The 21,540-nt window shown below is 53.9% G+C and overlaps 1 protein-coding gene across 2 annotated transcripts in view; it reads right to left on the bottom strand.

Annotated features, from left to right (window-relative positions):
• The window catches only part of EPHB2 (EPH receptor B2), a 213,226-nt gene that overhangs the window by 130,598 nt on the left and 61,088 nt on the right, over positions 1 to 21,540 (bottom strand). For both annotated transcript variants that reach the window (XM_043909168.1, XM_043909169.1), the window contains exons 2-3: positions 8,752 to 8,816; positions 4,744 to 5,428 (exon numbers count right to left, since the gene is read on the bottom strand). In XM_043909168.1, the coding sequence (XP_043765103.1) occupies positions 4,744 to 5,428; positions 8,752 to 8,816 (750 nt within the window). The remainder of the gene's footprint in view (positions 1 to 4,743; positions 5,429 to 8,751; positions 8,817 to 21,540) is intronic.

Raw genomic sequence — 21,540 nt, 5'->3', positions numbered from 1 at the left:
GGGTAGGGGGAGAAGGCAGAGGTCTTCTGCAGACAGTCCCCAGAGTCTCCCACCCCGAATCTCTATGGCCAGTGCAGGCTCAGATTGGGTACTCAGCGAACCATGAATAGATGAATCAAGAGGAGAAAGCCGTGCCCCAGCCCTACTCCCAGTAGGGTACTGGACACCCACCAAACATGCCCTGTACTGTCACACCACAGGCCTTTGTTCATGAGGCTTCTTGACCATGAGTTCCTCCCCTCCCTTCACCCATCCAAATCCTACTCACTCTTGAAGGCCTACTTCAAATGCCACCTCCTCCTTGAAGCCCTCCCAGATGCCCCATCAGAAAAGACAGCCTTCTTCTGTCAAAGTACTTGGCCTGGACAGATCTCATTTCTGGAAGGAACATGCTCTGCCTTGTTGTTGTTTTTTTTTTTTTTGCCTTGTTCTTTTGTGTCTGAATCTTCTGCTCACCCAGGAGCCACTTGAGGCCAAACCGTGAGTCTCAGGCACTCTCTTCCAACCATTTCAGGTCAGCCCTAGTCAGCTCGAATGACACCTCTTCCAAGAAGCCTTCTCTGAATCACCTAAAGCAGATTCTCCTTTTGATCTCTATTGTTACACCCTATATTTTTCTTTTCACTCCTCACAGTTTGTAATTATTTACTTGTTTATTTACTTTATTTCCTCCATCTTCCTCTATCCACCCACCTGGACCAAAAACTCTGGGAGGGCAGGGAATGTGCACTCTTGTTCACTTTGATGTTTCCTAGGATTGGCACATGCCTGGCTCATAGAAGGTACTTAACAAATACTTCTTAGAAGGCTAACTGGTGCACAGAGGATACCCAGGACATGCTGGTTGAGGGGTTAACTGGGCCCCTCCCCTGCCCTCCCCACTGTGCCCTGCACACAATAGGCTCCAGAGCAAGCTGGTCTGATTTAGCCCATAGTTTCAGCAACCACTGAGTGCATTAGAATAGCCAGTCCATCATTATTCACCATGGCCCACCCCTGGGATCGCTGCCACGCCCCAAGAGGACTCACCTACTCACCTCCTCTGCCAAGTTTTCTCTAAACTTGTATTTCTTTGAGAAAGCAATAGATTATTTTCCCATCAAATTATGCTTCAATATTAAATGGATCTTTCCAAACCACACCCTCCCAGAGATTTTGCTAATGTCCCCTCCCACCCTTTAGGGTGGATGCTCCCTGGGGTGGTGGTGGGCCTGAGCCTGTGGTCATTGCCTGGCCTTGAATCCTGCTTGGTCTGGCCAAGGATGTGTTAACACATCGTGTGTCTGAGCTAAGAGTCCTGTTAGAGAAGCATCAGGGCTGCTTGTTTAAAAAAGTGCCGATTCTTGGCGTCACCTCCGAGGCACAGAACCAGCCTTGGGATGAGGTTTGCACCAGACCCAGGAATCTGCATTTTAATAGACTTGCCAGTGGCTCTGGAGGGAGGCACAGAAAAGGTGGAGGATCCCTGAGCTGGAGATGGGAGAGCATTCTGCCGACCACTTGGATGTGAGCTCTAATTACCACTCCGACACGTCCCGGGCTGGCGGGGCCAGCGCCTCTGGGGCTTGGACTGGAGCAGCCCCACATCTGGGTGGCTGAACACAGGCCACGGCGGCAGCTGGTGTCCTTCTGGCTCCCCGAGCTCATTAATCACACCCTGACTGGCCTCCACTCACGCCCAGCAGCCGGCGGGGCTAGGCTGGGCCTGGTCTGGGGGTGGGGGGTAGAGGGGAAGCCAGCCCCGGACACACCCTGCCCTTGTATTACCTCGAGCCCCCAGTACTTGCAAGAAGCAGCCCAGACTCTGATCCTGTGACAGGCAACCTCCGCCATGGTCCCCGTGACCCTACCTCCTGGCATTCACACCCCCATGTAATTCCCTCCCCGGAAGCAAGGACAGAATCGGGTGACTCAGTTTTAATGAAGAGAACATGGGAGAGGTAATGAGACGTCCCTTCTGAAAACGAGAGGATCAAAAGATTGTGGCTTCTGTCTTGGGTACTCTCTCTTTCATACTCTGGGGAAGCCGCTGCACATGCGAGAGGCCCATGTGGGAGGGACTGAGGCCTGCCAACAACCATGTGTAGGAACGTGGAAGCAGATCCTTCCCTGGTCAAACCTCCAGATGCAACCTCAGGAGAGACCCTGAGCGAGAGGCGCCCATCCATCAAGCCATCCATGCCTGATTCCTGACCCTAAGAAACTGCGAGATAATACGTGCTTTCTGTTTTGAGCTGCTAAATATGCAGCAAGAGATAACGAATACACCTCCTCATCTAGGCATCCCTCCAATCATGGTTCTTTTTACCTCCCTCCTTGTGCCCTGAGCCACACCAAACAACTGACCAGTCCCTCTAATAAGCCACACTGATTCATGTCTCCAGGCCTTTGCTTATGCCAATCCAACCTCCAGAAGGCCTGGGCCACCTGGTCAATGCCTCCCTCTCCCAAGACTCAGCTCTGATGCCACCCCCTCTCAGAAGCCCTCCCTTTTTGGGGGCCCATCATGGCCTGGACCATTCCTATTAAAACAAATCTGACACATTCTCACTCTTGTTCATTTACAGTTGGTCTCCTCTGCTAGACCATGAGCTCCTAGAAGGCAAGGCCACAGCTGGATTCTTCCGTCTTACCTGGTGCCCAGCACAAGGTCTGACACCCAGAGGAGGGGCGGGGAAGGCTGGGTGAGTGAATAACCGGTGAACAGTGAGGGACTGATTCTGTTCCCCACGGCCTGTCTCACCCCCGCCATCTCCCAAGATGGAGCATTTTCACAGTCAAGCATACAAAACCAGATGTGTCTTCCCCAAGAAATCAGCTTTTTCTCCCCTTCTCCCCATTTCTTTCCCAAGATCACCAAGGCTCTGTAAACTGGAATTTCTGGTTCCCTCTGAGTCCTCTCGCTGCTCCCTTTCTAACTTGTCTTCACGTCTCATCGGTTCACTGCCAAAACACCCCCTGACTGTACCCCACCTCTTCCCCAGCACTGGGGATGCCCAGTCCAGGCGTCACCATCTCCTAAGATCACTGCAGCAGCTTCCCCAAAGGCCACTGCTCCTGTCTCTCACACACCCTCTGCTCCTCCCAGGGATCTTTAACCTGCTTCCTCCGAGGGCTGGAGGGAGGTGTCATGGAGATGGTGGATGTGATAGAATTTCATAAAGGTGAGGATCACTGTAGCTTCCCCAGGCTCAATTTTAACTGGCTTTCAAGGCTCCTGGACTAGCATTTGGAACACTCCAGGATTCAGTTCCAATCGGGAGGGTAAGAGGAACTGGCAGAAGCAGGCTTCCAGTCTCCTATACCATCACCATCGGCCACCACAGCTCCCCGTGCAGAGGATCTGTGCCATGCTGGGCTTCACATGTAGCATCTCATTAACATTTATTAGGTTTTTACTGTATACCAGAAGCCATTATATGTGTTTCACATGTTTTGATGTCTTGAATCCTCACAACTATCCTATGAGAGAGGGTTTCACACTTGGTTCAAGATATCCAGCTGGTAACAGGCAGGGCTGGGATTTGAACTCAGCTCTGTCGACCTTTATAGGCTTCTCACCACCATGTACCTCTTGCAACTTCTCATATTTGTAAAGCAGCTTTGTGACTCTTGGCTGTCATCAAATACCACCTGTACTATTGTTTACTTTTTTCCTTAAATTAACTTAAGGGGCACAGTGGTTAAAAGGGTGGTTTGGAATCACACGACCTGGTAAGCCCCCAGGTCACCTTCACCCACTCACTGTATGAACTCTCTGAGCTGCGACTTCTTCCTAAAAGATGGCATGGTCCTTCACAGGGTTCTTGTGAGGATTAAAAGAGTTAGACACACAAAATGCTTGGCACACAGTAAAAATAGCTTGCAGTGGGGCTGCACTTTCCCATCTCTTTGAATTGGAAGTAATCCCATTACCTGCCTTGGCCACTGAAATGTGCATAGGCATGACGTATGAGCCATTCTGGGGGGTGGGGGATGCTTTAGAGCCCATATACAATCTGTCACACTTGCTCCTTCCTTCTGCCTGGTGATCACAATATTCCAGAGTGGCTCCTCCATCTGCTTGGCTCCCATAGGGAGGAATCCCAAGCTGACTCATGATGGACATGCAGCATTAAGTGCGAAATAAACATTTATTGTTTTGTTACTTCAGCATGGCTTGGCCTATACTGACTGATACAGCAAAAGCTCAATGACTGTGAACTTATAAATATCATTTATGAGGACTCAACACATTTTCCCAAGCTGACTCGTGATGGTCATATAGCATTAAGTGCAATATAAACTTTAACTGTTTTGTCACTTCAGCATGGCTTGGCCTATATTGACCAACACAACAAAAGTTCAAAGAATATTATCTTATTGATGTTATTTACTACGGCATACACGTTTTCTTAAAAAGGAAACCACGTCACTTTTGTGAATGAAGAAACAAAGTACCACTTGCTATCATTACACATAATAGTTAAAAGGAGAAATGTTTATCCTCATACCAACGAAAATCAGCGGGCGCACCCCCTGTAGTATCTGCACACACCACCATTCATGAAGCGCTGTTCAACGCCTCCCTCCAAGAAGCTGAACCACGGCTATAGATCTGGAAATTCTGGCTGCAGAGGGCCTGCCAGTCAGCTCCAGGCCCCTGCCCAGACCAGCCTGCCCTCCCAGCAGCCAGGCTCAAGGCTGCAGCCGGTACCAATGCCACGCGCTTGCAGGGGGCACCCATCCCGCTGCGGCCCTTACCTCGGCAGACCGTGCCATTCTCCACGGCCTCGAAGCCCGCCTTGCACATGCAGCGCCCAATGGGCACCAGCCACTCGCCGTCCCCATTGCAGTAGAGCTTGATGGGCACGTCCACCTCCTCCGCGTTGGCGATGCAGCTGCCCCGGGCGGCCACCAGCGACGTGCTCTCCGCCCCCGACAGCGTCTCCTGGAAGACGGCGCCGTTCTGGATGATGCGGGGGCACTTGCGGTAGAAGACGCGCACGGCAATGAGGGACATGCAGCCGCCGTAGTCCTGGAAGGCCAGGTAGAAGCCACTGCGGGACACGGGCCCGAAACTCCGCACCTCGGTGTTGATCTTCATGACCCGGCCCCCCAGGTCCACCTGGGAGAAGCTCTCGTCAGCGGCAATGGTGTCCACCTTCACCCACGGGTTCTCCATCCAGGTGGGGAAGGTCTTGGTGGCCGAGTCGAAGTCAGCCTCGTAATAATAGAGGTTGAAGGTCTCCTTGCAGGAGCCGGGCACGCTGGGGATGCTACTGCAGTCACGCACGGAGAACTTCATCTCCACGTGGATGCGATGGGCGCCCCGGCGCCGGATGAACTTGGTCCGTAGCCAGTTGTTCTGGCTTGACTCAAACACATTGCACACCTGGTACGTGCGGATCGTGTTCATGTTCTCATCGTAGCCGCTCACCTCTTCCCACTGCGGGTGAAACGCCAGTCAGGTGGGGCAGGTAGGGGCTGAGCCCCAGGGAGCACCCTAAGCAGTGGGGGCACAGACTCTTCCTTAGGGAATCCTCCAGCTGAGAAGGCGGTGGGCAGGACACCTACCGTCATGGGCCTCCTCCTCTCACGGGGGGCAGGCACAGACTCTACCTAAGGGATCTTCCAGTTTGATGATGCAGACACGATACCTACCATCAGAGAAACCCCAAATTGAGCGGGAGACTTGGCTCTGGCCCTGAGGAATTCCCCGCTCTCTGCACACGCCCTGCTCTTGGTGGTATTCCCCTAATCCACACGGGAGATGTGACCCTTACCCCCAGGGATAACTAATCTGATAAAGAAGTCACGCCCCCGCCGCCCTCCACCCACCATTCCTGGGAAGCTCCCCATGGAACGGAAACCAGGGAGAGCCTCACCGGGTCTGAAAGCACACGAAGGATGTGCTCAAGGAGCGCCCAGTCTGATGGAGGAGACAGGGCTGCCGTCTGCCTGGGGCTCCCTGTCTGACCGGGTAGACACAGCCCTTGCCCTTGGGGACCCTCAGTCCAATGGACGATGAGCCCTCACCCCCATGACAGAAACACGAGGCCTTTCCCCACGAGAGTAGCTAATACGGAGAGTGGAGGGAGACCTCCCTGCCTTCCTGCCTGGGGTCAGTGCACCTCACCAGGCCCCGGCCTGGGCGCTCACCCACCCAGCTGTGAGCTCCCCACTCCCACTGCTGCAGGGGGCTTGGCAGGGCCGCGGAAAGCTGGGAATGGAACGGCACAGACCGTGGTCCACGCACAGACGCTCAAGAGCCAGGCTCACTCACAGCCTGAGCCTTTGCTCACCCTTTCACGCCCCCTCGGGCACCTCTCACTTCTCTATCCAGCCTTCCGGAACCTCCTATAGTGGAGTCTCCCTCCGGCCGCCGTGTCCAGGTTCACCAATTCTCCCTTGGGCTTTGGGGACAACCTGCCTGAAGGAGTGCCAGGCACACCCAACCCCTCTTGGTCTGGTCTCCCCCAGGGGGTCCGAGAGCGCACTGTGATCAGCTCCCCGATCCCTCCTTCTCCTGTGCCCCTCTTTGGTGCTGGGCTGGCTTCACCTGGGGCAGGCCCAAAGAAGGGCCCCAACAAACAGGGTGAACCCGTGCTGTAATAGGATCTCATTTCTTTGTCATGATTTTCACATGTGGGAAGCGTGGTTATCCCCATTTTACAGATCAGTAAGTAGAGACCAGAGAAGTGCAGTCACACACTGGCACTTGACCCCAGGCCACACAGACCCAGACTCAGACCCATACCCAAGCTTGTCCACCCTACCTCGAAACACGAGGACCCAGCAGTGGGCTTTGTCCCAGCTCTGTTAACTTGATGTGTGACCTTAGGCAAGTCACTGGCCCCCTCTGGGCCTCTATTCAGAAGCGACTGTCGGGGGGAGGGTGAGCGGTCGGAGAGGTGTCACCCTCGCGTGGGTGCTCTTTGTCTTTCTGCCTCCCTCAGATTCTCCGGGCCCAGCCTGCATGGGGCGGGGCGGCGGCTGTGGATGCTATGAAGGGCGGGTGTGTGTGAGCAAGGCTGAGCGGCCCAGCAACTGCTTCAATGGCGGCTCTGAAGCTCCCTATGTTGCATTTAATTTTTTTTTTTTTGGTGGCACCATGTGACAAAGTCAGCCCCTTGTTACAATCACTGCTCTTCTTCAGAACTTAATTAGAGCACTTAATTAGAGCACTCTGCCTTTCTCCCCTCTCTCTAATTAACATGCGGAGGCCCTGCAGCCTAAACACCCCAAATAATTGCGTCCGGGGGCCCTGCAGCCCAGCCTGGCCTCATTACTGGCAGGGTGGGGCTGCAGGCCCAGCCGCCTTCGCAGATGGAAAATTGGTGACAAGAAAGAGCCACAGAAAGAGGCCTGACCCTGGGGCCCTGCCTATTGAGAACACAGGCCTGAGGCGGGTAGCGGAGGACGCAGTTCCTTGGGGTAGCAGCTGAGTCCCCATGGAGGAGCTGGGATGGGGGGAGGGGCAGGGGTGGGCTGGGGGAGCCCCGAGCCCCTGCCAGAGACCAGGGGGGTGAGGAGGGAGCGATATCAGAAAGGATGCCGATGAGGATGACAGCGGCGACAGTTCCCATAGCCACTTGTCACTGGGAGCCCACTCTGCGTCAGGCATGCTATGCTGGATACTTTGCAGAAAAACCTCACAACAGTTCTATGAGGAAGACATGATCACCGCCATTTGATAGATGAGGAAACTAAAGCTCAGACAGGTTAAGGAACTGGCCCCCAAATCACACAGCTGGTAAGTGGCGGAGTTGGAATGGCTTCCCTGGTGGCTCGGGCGGTTAAAGCAAGGTGGGAGACCAGGGTTCCATCCCCGGGTCGGGAAGATCCCCCGGAGAAGGAAACGGCAATCCACTCCAGTACTCTTGCCTGGAGAATCCCATGGACAGAGGAGCCTGGTGGGCTACAGTCCATGGGGTTGCAGAGAGTCAGACACGACTGAGCGACTTCTCTTCCTTTCTTCAGGGGTCTCACTCCACAGACTATAGGTAACTGCTGGGCTGGTTGTTGTGAGAAGAAAGAGGAATCTCAAACTGCGCTGGATTTTTTTGGTGGGGGTGGCGTGGGGCGGGTATGTGGGATCTTAGGTCCTGGACCAGGGACCGAACCTGTGTTTGGTGGAAGCACAGTCTTAACCACTGGACCACCAGGGAAGCCCCTGGGCCTGAGTGTGTTCCTGGGAAGCTCATAGCCTACGTGGGCTCAGACCACCGGACCCAAGTGTGATGGTAGGCGCTCAGGAAGGTGGAATCTAGTGTGGTGGGGACCCAGAGGACTCGGTCACAGCCTTGGTTACAAACCTGAGCCCTCCTTACTTACTAGCTGTAGGGTCCCCGGCAGGTGGCTATAGCTCTCTGAGCTTCAGTTTCCTCATCTGTAAAATGGAGGTGATTCCTTCCCATAGGACGGGAGATGATGTGTGTAAAGGTGCTTTGATACAGTATGGCACCCAGTGCATGCTCAGGAACTGACAATTCACTTTCCCTGTCCGTAAAACAGGGGTTGTGAGTACCCACTTCTCAGCCTCACTCTTAGAATTCCATAGGACGAGAGCTAAAAGCATCCAGCCTGTTGTCACGGTAACTGGTACTCCATCAATGGTAGGGGACCAGTAGGGTGGGGCAATGAGAGCCCAGGTCCTGGGATCTGAAGGAGCGGACAGGGCTCGAATGGGGTAGGGTAAGGCATCCAGGCCCTGCAGCAGAACCAGAGGCATCCTGCAGACTAGGCCAGGTTTGAGGACCACCGACTTACCCCTGACGGAGGATGCACAATCCAGCCCAGCTCCGCCGTCGCTGTGGTTGAGTCCATCAGCGTTTCTGTGGAGAGAGCAGAGTCACTGCTGAGCTGTCTGTGAAGTAAGGTCAATCACCAAGAACCTCCCTCTTGAGGGCCGTCTGTACAGAGCAGCCACCTACTTCCCTTACTCCAAACAGTCACTGGGTCTGACCCTATAGACTACCCTCCCTTCAAGTCCTGCCTCTCACTCCATGATCCCTCCCACTCCCACACTCCAGCCAATCATCTGAGTCTCTTCTTCTAGACTCCACCCCTTAAATCCAACTCCAGCCCTTAAACACCCCGTCATGCCCCACCCTCTCAGCCAACCACATCCCTCCAACCTAGATATTATCACCCCTGCTTTGCTCCTTTACTGGGGAAGGGTCTTAACCTGGGGTCTCCTGGATGGGCTTCAGAGAGTCCTCAATAAATTTAAAATTTTCCTTCAAAATGAGGGTCCTAATTACTTTTCCACATGCATCAAATTCTCACCAACTGAAACGTTGGCCTTACAGAGGCCACCCTTGGGCCCCAGCCAAGCTGCCTCAGTTATCCCCATTTTGCCATCTGCCCCACGCTTCCCATCGAGATACCATTCCCCTTTCTCCAGGAAATGGGAGTTCTCCATCGTGTCCTCATCCCTGGGCCCCCTCCCCCAGGCTCAGCCAACTCTGTCCCAAGGACAGGGCCCTGGGGATGGAGGGGTGGCAGGGGTGAACACCGTGTCCAGTGGGGCCAGCCCATCACCTGCCCTCTGGGGGTTCAGAAAACTCAGATCAGCTTCTGAACCAGCTGAGCCCTACTTGCTTCCCGTTATTCTAGCTGGAAGGGAGGAACCGTATAGTCAGTGACAAAGGAGACCCACAGGGCCAGAAAGATCTCCATTCACCCCCAGATCGGGCTCAGCACCCCTCCCCTCTCCCCTGTTTCCTGCCACAGGGGATTCAAAATGCTTTTTGAACTGAACTGTGATGCAGTGAGTAGATTTAAATTGCTCGGGCATTCAATCCACAAATACATCCTGATACATTATGTACCCAAGCACTGTACCGGGTACCCTGAGGGTGACTAGCAAAGCCCTTCTAAGGGAGCAGTTCACAGCCTGGTGGTGGAGATGGGGTGTGAATACAAAGAGTTGTCAGAGGGCAGGCGGATAGACCTAGGGGCTCACAGCTGGAACTTCCACCACCCCTAGGTGAGCGAGAGTGAGTGAGAGGCAATGCTTGCCGCGCGAAGCTCCCATCCTGTGCCCAGCACAGACATCACTAATCAAGGCCCACACTCTGAGACTACACAGGCCTTCCCACCACAGTGCTCCAGGAAACCACCACCCACCATCCGAGATCCTATCTCTGGTCTAGTCCAACAGTCCCATTTTGGAAATAGGGCAACTGAGGCACAGAGAGGGGAAGAGGCTTCCTAAAGATCACCCAGGAGTTGGTGGCAGAGTGGGAGGTGAGGGTCTCCTGCCTCCCACCCCGTAAACTTCTAGACATTTCATTTGATGGCCTGGGTGGAATGAACTAGGGCAAGGAGAGTGGGGGCAGGGGGAAGCGTCCAGGTCGCTGTCAAGGTCGAAATGGGAGGAACAAGGTCTTGAACCAGGCAGGGGCAGTACGGATGGGAGGGTGGGAAAGAAGCAAGCGTTGAGCCAGAGGTGACCTCAGGCAGACTCGTGGGCTGACAAGAGAGGATGCGGCAGTGTCCCCATGACCGCCTGTGGCTCGTGTTTGCGGTCACTGTGTCCCTCTGCACTGGGGGCTGGCGAGGCGGGGGGAGGAGGGTGCCAGGGACGGTGGAGTCCAGTGCCAAGGGCGTCCTTTTGATGGCAAATTGGAGGGAAGTTCTATTGTGCTGCTTTGGAGCTGAAAAAAGGGTTCCTTTTCACACTCCGAATGCTACAGATTTTTCTTCCTGGAGAGAACAAGGGCTGAACTTTTAACCTGTTTTCTCTCATCGGCCTCAGCCAGAGACGCGCCAAGCCGGGCTCTCTGCCTGGGCCCGAGGAACAGCTGCTGGGAGCTGCGCGCAACAAGGGAGAGGGGAGACTATGCTTGGGACCAGAGGGGGGTCGGGGCGGGGGTGGGGGGAGGCAAACCCGCCAAGCAGGTGGCCCCACCCCTTGGCTGGATTCTTGGGCTGACCCAGGGGCCAAGCGCTAAAGGATTCCACAGCCCAGAGGAGGGACTGCGAATGGACGTCCTCCACGCCCAGGTGGAAACTCGGGCCCAGGGAGGTGCGAAGGACTCACCAAAAGTCACACGCTAAAAGCTGGTCTTCAAACTCTGGGTTCCCAGGGAGCTCAGGTTTGGGGGTCACACTGTTCTTCTCTGCCTCCCACCACAATTGGAACCAGCAAGGGGAGGATCTCAGAGGACAGGAAGTCAATGGCTGCTTGACTGGAAGGGGCTAAGAGGAGGAGCCAGCCTGCAGGTCCGCTGGGGAGGACGCAGAAGGTGGCCCCTACGCTCCTTTCTCGCAAAGGACAAGCCGGTCCTGGGCTCTGCCTGGAAGGCTGTCTCTGGGAAGGCTGTTACCCGTTGGAGTCGCAGCAGGAGGGAACCCCAGGGTGCTTTCCCCACAACTTCCCCTTGGCCTTTTGCCTTTCTGCATCCACATCTCCCTCCACTCTCTGCAAAAAAGGCAGGTAAGCAGAGCAGATGGACTGGGATTGGGAGGTCAGACTTCAATTCCAATACCTTTTCTGCCACCTTGGACTTGCAACCTTTCTCAGCTTCAGTCTCCTCATCTAGACAAAGGCCATAATTCCTTGTGGAGGGGAACAGGAGAGCTAAGTGAGCCGGGAGGGTTCTGAGCTTGCAGCCCAGCCCAAGCAGATCGTCAGTAAGTGGCGGCTATTCTCTTTTCAGATCCAGCATGGTGCGTTCTGGCTGACCCTGTGCTGGCGTACACACATCGTTTCCTTTGGGCTCGTCAGGTGGCCCCTGCAAGTGAAGGCGAGTCCAAGCAGCTTCCCCCACACCCCAGACCACGCCTGCCAACATCTGATGGACATCAGCCTCTTGTTCGAGGGCTGAGGCCTCCAGGGAGCCCCTCCTGGTCTGTCTGATGCCGCTTTCCTGGAATGCCCTGGTTTCCTCTTTGCTCCTCTTAACCAAGCACTGAAGTTCAAGCTCAGTTTCCCTGAGAACCTGGGTGGGTTCAGAAAGCCATGCCCTATTTCCATCACTAGCACTTCCCTCCTCCCCATAACACCCCAGACCTTGCCCCTCTGTTCTCAAAAATCTACAGAGGGAGAGAACTCATGTTCACTGAGACCAGAGATCCTGTCTATTAGGAGCCAGAAACCCTCACCAACATTCTCACAGTGATGCCAAGAGATAACCGATACTGTCCCATTTCACAGATGGGAAAACTGAGGTTTACAAAGGCTTAGGGACTTGCCCAAGGTATCATAACTATTCCGTTTACAAGCTGTGTTCCAGCTACACAGACTGTTTGGTACTCTCTCTTGCACACTATTTCTCCTGATCTCTTCCCCTTCCACCCCATCTGTAATTTACTTACCCCAAGACCCAGCAGAAGGCTTTGCACTTAGTAGGTCTTCAGTCAAAGGCTGAATTCCCCTTCCCTCCCCTAAAACTGTAGGGCTTGAACATGCTAACGTTCTGCTCCTTCAGGACAATATCCATGACTTTGGCTGTTTCCACCTACAGCCTGTACTATTATATAATTACAAAATTTCTTCCGACTCTTTTTTTTTTCCTTAAGTGCATTTTAAAGAGGAAAAAGTTATCATTATTACAAATGGGAAACCAATATCGCTGGCCATAAAAGGAAGGAAAACAAACATAAGACAATTACCATTAAAAAAGTTTGTCTGCAACCTACCTAATATCATCTCACTCCCCACACTTTGAGGGACCACTAGACTCCACCAAGCTGCCTCTCAGTTGCTTGAAATGTGCTCCCCACTCCACCCCACCCCCCACCACTCCCCCCCACTGTGACAATGACAATCCCACGTGCAGGGGAAGCCACTTTCACCATACACAGATAATTAATCACCACATGACGCGACAAAACCCTAACAGGAATGTGCGTGAGGTTTGTTATGTGATGGCAGCTGGGTACAGCAGGAGAGGAAGAAAACAAACCATCCAGCGGCGGCTTCCTGGAGGAAGTGACACAGATAAGGGGCGTGAAGGATGAGTTAGGAGAGAGTCATGAGAGGCTAAGTGGGAAAGCGTGCCAGGCTGAGCTGGGCAGTGGGAGCAGCGGCTGCCCAGTAAAGGTCAGTGACTGTCCGAGGCCCCCTTGCTGGACCACACCCATCTGCCCACATCTTTCCCAGCCCCCCCTGGTACCACCCACCCCTGCCCTGCCTAATACTGCCCTTTCACTCACCTCTGGGCCCTCCCAACCTTCCAGTTAGCCCTGGAAATGCCCAGATCCCAACCCCTGGATGTTCGAAATGACTGTTAAAAAAAAAAAAAAATCCCAGTGGAAAGATGGGGAAACTGAGAGTACGTGGACAAGATTTTCAGCACCCAGCCTGGAGTGCCTTACTTGATGGGTAAAACAGGGTCTGGACCCTGGGAGTGGCTCTGGCCCTCACCCCGCTGCTCCCACACCCCGCCCCCCGCTTCCTGGAGACCGCACACAAGAAAGCAATCAGGAGGCCCCGATCACACAGGCTGGGGAGGCCCGAAGACCCCTCCGGCTATGTGTGAATGAGAAGTGCACATTTCAGGAATATTTGCGCTAAAAAGGAGACACGCTGAAGTCGTTAGCGTTGGGCCGACGGGAGAGTGGCTGCGCGGGGCCCTGTTTTCAGGCTGGAGCAGGGTGGGGGGGTGTCACCCTCTGCTCCCGACCCAGCCCCCGGTCAGCTCCATCTGACCCCTTCTTGGATCAGACTTCTCTAGGGCCACAGATGCCGTCTGCACAAGTGACAGTAGGTGAGAGTTCCAAAGACTCGAGGAGAAGCATTTATTAAGTGCCTACTGTGTGCGAGGCATGGAGTTGGGCGCTCTACGCATGGCCTCAGGCCTCTGGCAACCTGTGGGGTACATGAGCCCCACTTTACAGATGTGGAAACTGACATCAGAGAGGCGAAGCGGCCTGCACAAGCCCTCAGAGGCAGGGCTGGGATTTGAACCATCTTCTGTCTCATTCTTCATCTGTGTTATTTTCAGGAGGCTGTAGCTATAGCCTTAAAACACACACACACACTCACACACTATGCTCTTTTTGTTTACGGGCCGGTGTAAGGACAGGAGGGGAAAGAAAGGGGAGGGCAGCAGGGGGGTGGTGCACAGACATCCAGGCTAGAACCTGGGCTCTAGCACTCTTCAGGGAGTGACTGTAGGCAAGCCTGTGCTCCTCTCTGGACCTCAGTTTCCCCATCTGTATAATGGGTCATGTGAGAATTAAGTGACATCACATAGGTGAGTCCTGTTGATCTGCAGTCTCCAAGGCAGTCCATGGGGTCGCAAAGGGCTGGACACGACTGAGTGACTGAACTGAACTGAAGGCCCTCACTCTGGGAGAGCTCTGTGTCTGCCTCCGTCACTGCTGTGACTTTAGCACTGAGAAATGATTCTGGTACGCAGTAGATGCATTTGATTTACACACAGGTGAGGTTTCTAAAGCCCATGTCTGATCATGTCTTAACTGAACTGAATGCCCTTCAGAACTCCCACTGCCAGCAAGGTCAAGTCCTAGCTCCTCAACAACCCATTCAAGGCCCCTGACGGCCAGGCCAGCTTAATTACCTTCCAGCCGTGACCAGCCATCCTGAGTTCCCTTCTGCGTGCAGAAGGCCCTATGTTTCCTTGGGCCTTGGTGACTTGAATGTTCCCATTTTTTCTGCTTGAAACGTCCTTCCAGCTTTGGAGCCTGGCTAACTTCTCTTCCAAAACTTAACTCGAGGGAGCTTAAGTTTCTGGCAGCTGTGCCTGAATTCTCCCGGTCTGAGAAAGGAGATCATGGTCATTCAACAAACATCTACTTGCCTCTACCTCTTGCGTGTCAGGCCCTGTGCTGAACACTGGGGACGTAAAAACAGATCAATAAGTCCTTCCCTCAAGGAGCTTCCCGACTAGTGCCCAAGATGCAAACTCTCTACAGAGAGAGGCAGAGTGAAACATCTGAGATGGGCTGCGAACCAGGAAACCCAGAGGAAGAAAGGATTAGCCTTGACCGGGGAATTAGCAAAGGCGTCTCAGAAGAGGTGGCATTTGGGCTGGGAGGAGAGGGGAAGGGCATGCCATGTAAAGGGCATGCCAGAATCAAAGGCTCAGAGGTGTGAAACTTGAGTCTGGGCAACAGTAAAACCTGAGGGTCTCGGTGGTGGGCTCTGGGCTAGAGGTTTAGCATTCATTATTTCATTTCATCGTAACTGTTTATAAAGTAAGTACTTTACCGAACCTCCCTTTACAGATGCGAAAGCTGAAGTTAGGAGAGATTGTTCGAGGTTTGCACGGCCAGGCAGTGTTGGAGCTCTGTCTGCCTCTTGCCAAAGCCCGTGTTCTTCACCAGTGCATTGGGCTGGCATGTGTGTCTGTCCCATGGGGTGGGAGCAAGATGCTTTGTGGATGAATCTGTCACCTCAGGATGGGGCCAGACCTTAGGGCCTCAAGTGTGGGGCTGAGGAGTTTGGATCTTGTCTTGAAGATCCAAAATGGGGCAATGGGGAGCTATAGAGGGTTCCTGAGGAGGGTAGTGATGTGGTCTATCTTAAGAACATGGACAAGAGAATACGATCTGTTCTGAAGATGGACAGATATCTTGCAGGTTATTCCCTGGGGTCTTTACTACAGATTGGCCAGCAGCCCTCAGACCAGGCAACCAAACAGCCTGGCACGTGAGCTGCAGATGCCACTCCGAACCCATCCCAGCAGCTCCAGCTGCTCCCTGCTGGGGCTAACTGGGCTCAGGTGACTTGAACCCAGGTCTGTCTACCCCGCCATGGCCTGGTCAGATGCTAGTCACAGAGTGGAGGCCACACCTGGGCTAGCGATTGCTGGGGGTTGGCACAGTCTTCCTATGGTCCGTGTTAGGATTCCAAGAGTAGGCAATAGTCAGGATCAGGAGATAAAGTTCAAGGCCAGGGATAAGCCGGGTGATTTGGAAAAGTTCACTGTACCTCTCTGAGCCTTAGTCTCTACATCTATAAAATGGGGATCATAAAATTCTCATTTTATGTACCTCCCAGGGCTGCTGAGAGGATCCAAGGAGGCTCTGGGTGCAAAGGGTCTTTATCACATGCACAGGCTGGGCCCTACGAAAGCAACAGCGAAAATCACTGACCCTCGTGGAGGACGCAGTATAGGCTTCACTGACATCATCTCTCTGACGCTTCAGAGCAAGTGATGGCGAAGCCAAAGCTCGGGGAGCTGAAGGACTCCCCAGAGGCCACGTGGCCGCTAAGAGGCAAGGCCAGATGGGACGTGTTTGGTCAGAGCCCAGAAGGCACCAGGTCACGCTGATTCGCAAACGGGAGGGGAAAAAAATCAGAGCATTCAGGTACCATGCTCTTGGTGCCAGGCCTCGAGCCGTCACTCCACACATCCTGCAAGGCTGGCACTGTTCCCCTCATCGCACAGATGAGGAACCTGAGTTCAGAAAGGCTCAGAGACCTGCCCAAAGTCACACAACCCCACAGCAACAACACTGGATTTGAACTATCAGCCCCGGGTTTCCTGTGGCCTCCCTCTCCTCTGAAAACCAGGCGAGAAGCATCAGCTGAGGGCATCTTGGGGTCACTGGTCCAAAGCAACCAAGTCGAAGGCGGCGATGCCAGCAAGGCAGCCCTGGGCCAGCTGTGGGCAGGCTGTGGATCTTACAGGCTGCAACGTGCCAAGAGGCAGCGTGATGTTTTTCCAGCGCGGCCCCCCACCCCCGCTCCGCCCTCAGGCTCACGGAAAGAGGACCCAGCTAATGTAAAATCCTTCTGCCCGCCGGCTCTCCCAGCACATACCCCTCCTTGTCCTCCTGCCATCAGAGGCCCTCCTCTGCCTCGGTTGCCTGCCTGGAGCCTGTTCTTGTTTTCTCAGGCCCTGGGCAGAGGAGTCCCCGCGACGCCGGGCTCCTCCGTTCCGTCCCCCTGCCTGCCCGCCACTGGCCTGGGCATCCGCCAGCGCCGGCCGCCCGGCTGAAACCCAATCCTCCGGGCCAGCCGGGGTGCTCACTAACAGCGGGCCGCATTGTGCGGCTGGGGCTTCGGGAGAGTTTGGATTCGCTGCTTGGGGACCCACTTAACCTCCGCAAAGGACAGGATGATGGATGGGGGTCTGGGAAGGGGTTGCTGGGGGTGGGGTGGGCGGTAAATGAACACCAGGGCTGCTGGGGAAGGGGAAGAAGGGAGGCAGGGATGGGAACAGCCCCGCACGCATAAGAGCCCTGTCAGTCTTCCTGACAACCCGGAGGGATGCCTGGTACTCTTACTGGATCCATTTTATAACAGAAGAAAAATGAAGATCTGAGAAGTGAGGCGACTCGGCCCAAGTCACACAGCAATCAGCAATTGAACTCAAGTCTGTTGCCCTTGACTTTCCCGACAACACCAGGCTGCCTCTCACAGCCAGCATTCGTCCAGTGTTTTTGAATTTTTAAAGCCCTTTTACTTAAATAAACCCACAGGCCCTTCCCATCTATTCAGCTAGCGATTGCTGGGGGTTGGCGCAGTCTTCCTATGGTTAATTCATTCATTCAGCAGTTAATGAAAATATTGTGATGGCGCTGACATATTTGAGATGGATAACCGACAAGGTCCTTCTGTATAGCACAGGGAACCCTGCTCAATGTTGTGTGGTAGTCTGGATGGGACGGGAGTTCGGGGGAGCATGGATACATGAATAGGTATGGCTGGTTCCCTTTGCGGTCCACCTGAAACTTTCACAACATCATCGGCTATACTCCAGTATAAAGTAAAAAGTTTAAAATTATATACATAGTGATGGCAACTGGCATTACTGAGCACCTACTATGTGCCAGGTCTGTGCTGAGCACGGTTTGGCTTTATCCGGTGAGACCCTGACAGTGGTTGATTAGTTGGGAACATTAGTCACAACCTTTTTTTTTCCCCCCTTTTTGGCTACACCATGAAGCATGCAGGATCTTAGTTCCTTGACCGGGGATCAAACCTGTGTCCCCTGAAGTGGAAGCACGGACTCTTAACCACTGGTCCACCCGGGAAGTTCCCATGATAACCATTTTAAAGAAGAGGAAGCACACTTAGGAAGGCATTGACTTCTGGGACCCGTCTCGGGCTGGCTTAAGGGAAGCAGGAGCTCAGGCACCCCAGGTGTTTACAGTCAGCACCCCATCTGAGTGGTTGTTAAACATTTTTTCATCTCCCTTCAGCCCCCTGCACAGGGCTCCCACTCTGCACTTCGGCACTCCAGGCGATCCTTCTCCCTGCAACGTTCCTCGTCGTCTTGACCTGCCCAGGACGCTCACACGCATCCTTCAAGCTCCACATCAAGGGATCTGCCTGGTAGGTCAGTGGTTGAGAATCCACTTAGCAATACAAGGGGCGCAATTTCGATCCCTGGTCGGAGAACTGAGATCTCACATGTTGCTGAGCAACATGCACGTGCTGCAACTACTGACGCCTGAGCACCACAGAAGACCCCACAGGACGCGATGAAGATCCACACGCTGCAGCTAAGACCCAACGCGGCTATGTCACCCCCTCCTGGAAGCCTTCCTCGAGGATCCCGGCACTGGGGCCTCCACAGCCCTGTGCGCACCTCTCATTGTCACCCTTGTAACCCTGCCCTGAGACTTTTACTCATCGGCCCAACTGGGTTGTGAGCATCTTGTGGGCAGTACTAGGCCTGGATCACTGTGATAGCCCTCAGTGTCTGTTAAAGCCATCGAACCCGCACTTTGGCCTGACCTCCAGCCGATCCAGACATCAAACGCCCTTCCCCACCTACACCACCTGGGTGCCCGGACTTTCCCTCCAAGAAAGGGCGGTTACTGTTATCAAAATGGCTCCATATACTATGTAATTCAGGCTTCCCTGAATTATACAGTATATGGAGTTCCTAGGGGGTACCCTGGAGAAGGAAATGGCAACCTGCTCCAGTACTCTTGCCTGGAAAATTCCATGAACAGAGGAGCCTGGTAGGCTACAGTCCATGGGATCGCAAAGAGTCGGACAGGACTAAGTGACTTCACTTTCACCAGTGGTAAAGAATCGGCCTGCCAATGCAGGAGACATAAGAAACAAGGGTTCGACCCCTGGATTGGGAAGATTCTCTGGAGAAGGAAATGGCAACCCACTCCCGTATTCTTGCCTGGAGAATCTCACGGATGGAGGAGCCTGGCAGGCTACAGTCCATAGCATCACAGAGAGTTGGACATGAGTGAAGCGACTTAGTACACACTATATAATTCAAAGCACTTACTTAGTCCCACTTCTGTGCTATCACTCCTTTGATGCTCACAACACCCTATCAGGTAGAATTACTATTGTCCCCATTTACCCATCCACCCATCATCCATCCATCCACCCTCTCACTTATCCCATCCATCTGTCTACCATTCCACTCACCCTTATAACCCACCACCTATTCATCCACTCACCCACATATCAAGCTTCCCACTTAAGTATCCAATCATCAGGCATACATTGTCCCATTAAACCAACTTTTTCTTTCAATTCTTCCTCCTTTTCTTCCCATAGATGGGGGGAAATGAGCTTCAGAGAGGTTAAACCACCTGCCCAACATCACACAGCTAACAAGCAGCAGACCCAGGGGCTGAACCAGGGACACTTTTATAACCACTCCGCTCTGTGGCCTCCCACTTTCTCACTTCATTTCAAACTCTCCTGTTGCATGCAGGTTTAGTATTGCAAGTCACCTCAAATCCTTTTGGATGTGTGCAGAGTGTAAATTACAAATCAATAAGACATAGGCCAGTGTAAGTCCAAGCTGGGGTCTGTCAGGTTGGAGTCAATTAGGAAGCCTGCTGCAAGACCTGCTGGGACTAGATCTATTTGCCTAATTGGCACCGGTTTCTTCCACTGAAGGACAATTAACTCAAATCCCAGAATCCAGAACACCCCTCTGCTTCTGGGCAAGATGTCAGGCATTTAGTCACATGGAATTCTCCTGCTCACTCATTCACCCATTGACCCCACACACCCACTCATCCATCTCTTTCCAACCACCCAGTCCTCATAATTATCCATAAAATATCCTGCCATCTACCCACCCACTCACCTCCCTACTCACCTATTTGCATGCCGATCTATTCACTTATTCATCCCCCCTAACCCTAACCCTTTGGCTGCATCCTGAGTTCTGCCCTGTTGCCTCTGAATCTGATTCCCCTCTGGCTCTAGACAGCCTATTTCACTGGGGTCCCCTTTGGTCTTCCCTCATCCTATCATGCATGGATATGGCTGAGGCCTCTCCCACCCTCAAAGAGGAGCCAATGAATGAGGACTTGAGCCCAGATGGAGCCTCATCGCCAACCGTGACCCCCTGTTGCACAGTCTGGAAGGAGGTGGTGGTGGTTTCGTCGCTAAGTCATGTCCAACTGTTGCGACCCCATGGCCCATAGCCTGCTAGGCTCCTCTGTCCATGGGATTCTCTAGGCAAGAATACTGGAGTGGGCTGCCATTTCCTTCTCTAGGGGATCTTCCTGACTCAAGGATTGAACCCTGGTCTCCCGCATTGTAGGCAGATTCTTTACCGACTGAGCCACCAGGGAAGCCCAGTCTGGAAGGAGAGCCACAGCGTAAAGACAAAATCGCTGAGCAGAGGAGAGATCCCAATCCTGCCTGGGGAGTCGATGGAGATGTCTCAAATGTGGGACATCCGGCCTGAACCCCAAGGTACTGAGTGGGAGGCAAGCCAGCCTGGAAGGAAAGAAAGGGAGAACTGAGAGCAGGATAAGTGGGGTGCTCCAGGCAGGAGGAACAATCTGGGCAAGGGCCAGGACGAGAGGATGAGCACAGCTCCTGCAGGGAGCAGCTCGAGGAAAGAGGAAGTCTCGGGAGAAAGAGAACGACGGATACCACAAAGAGCCTTGAATGTTAGGCCGGTCGGCCCAGGCCAGCCCGAGGGCAGCAGGGAACCGTCGTCGTAGGCGCGCGGCCTGGTTCAGTTATCACTGCATTCTCTGGTGTGACTGATCCGCTTTATAGGCGTGGACATCGCAGCCGAGGGATCAGAGAGGTGCAGAGGGCTGCCCAGGTGGCGCAGTTAAGCTGGTCGGGGCAAAGCAAAGATTCCACTCCCGGAGTGACGGCCCCAAAGCCCCCACTCATTCTGAAAGCAGCTTCTGTCTCAAGAGGAGCTGTTCTTACAGAAAGTCTGCATCCCCCTCAGTGCTAATACCCGCCTCCAGCTCTGCCTCTGTGGCCCTCGTGGTTCTGCCGTGCAGAGACAGAACCCCTGAGGCACCATCTCTGCTCAGCGAGACTCCGCCTGTTCCCTCCGACGCCCTGGGCCCACTTGCCAAGCGCATCTGGCATCTCGGGCAGTTAAGCAGACACAGCTCTGCTGGGGTGTTTTCTCCTGCGCCCATATACCCCATCACCATCCCCATGACTGGAGCCTCCACGTGTTCATCACCCTCATCACACTGTTCATTCCCCACCATCCCCAGCACCCTGAGGGGTGACCTCTGACAGACAGCCTGGCAGGCCCAAGAGCTTTCCACTAATGGGGCTCGTGACATGATGGCATGGAAGGTTCCTGACAGTGGACAGGCCTGATAAGGGACAGGACTTGAAATGAGGTGGAGAAGACTTGGAAGAAGAGGCTCTTTGAGTCA

The sequence above is a fragment of the Cervus elaphus genome, chromosome 8 (genome assembly GCF_910594005.1).
Source record: "Cervus elaphus chromosome 8, mCerEla1.1, whole genome shotgun sequence".
Classification (NCBI taxonomy): Eukaryota; Metazoa; Chordata; class Mammalia; order Artiodactyla; family Cervidae; genus Cervus; species Cervus elaphus.
This window is presented reverse-complemented; position numbering and strand designations above follow the sequence as displayed.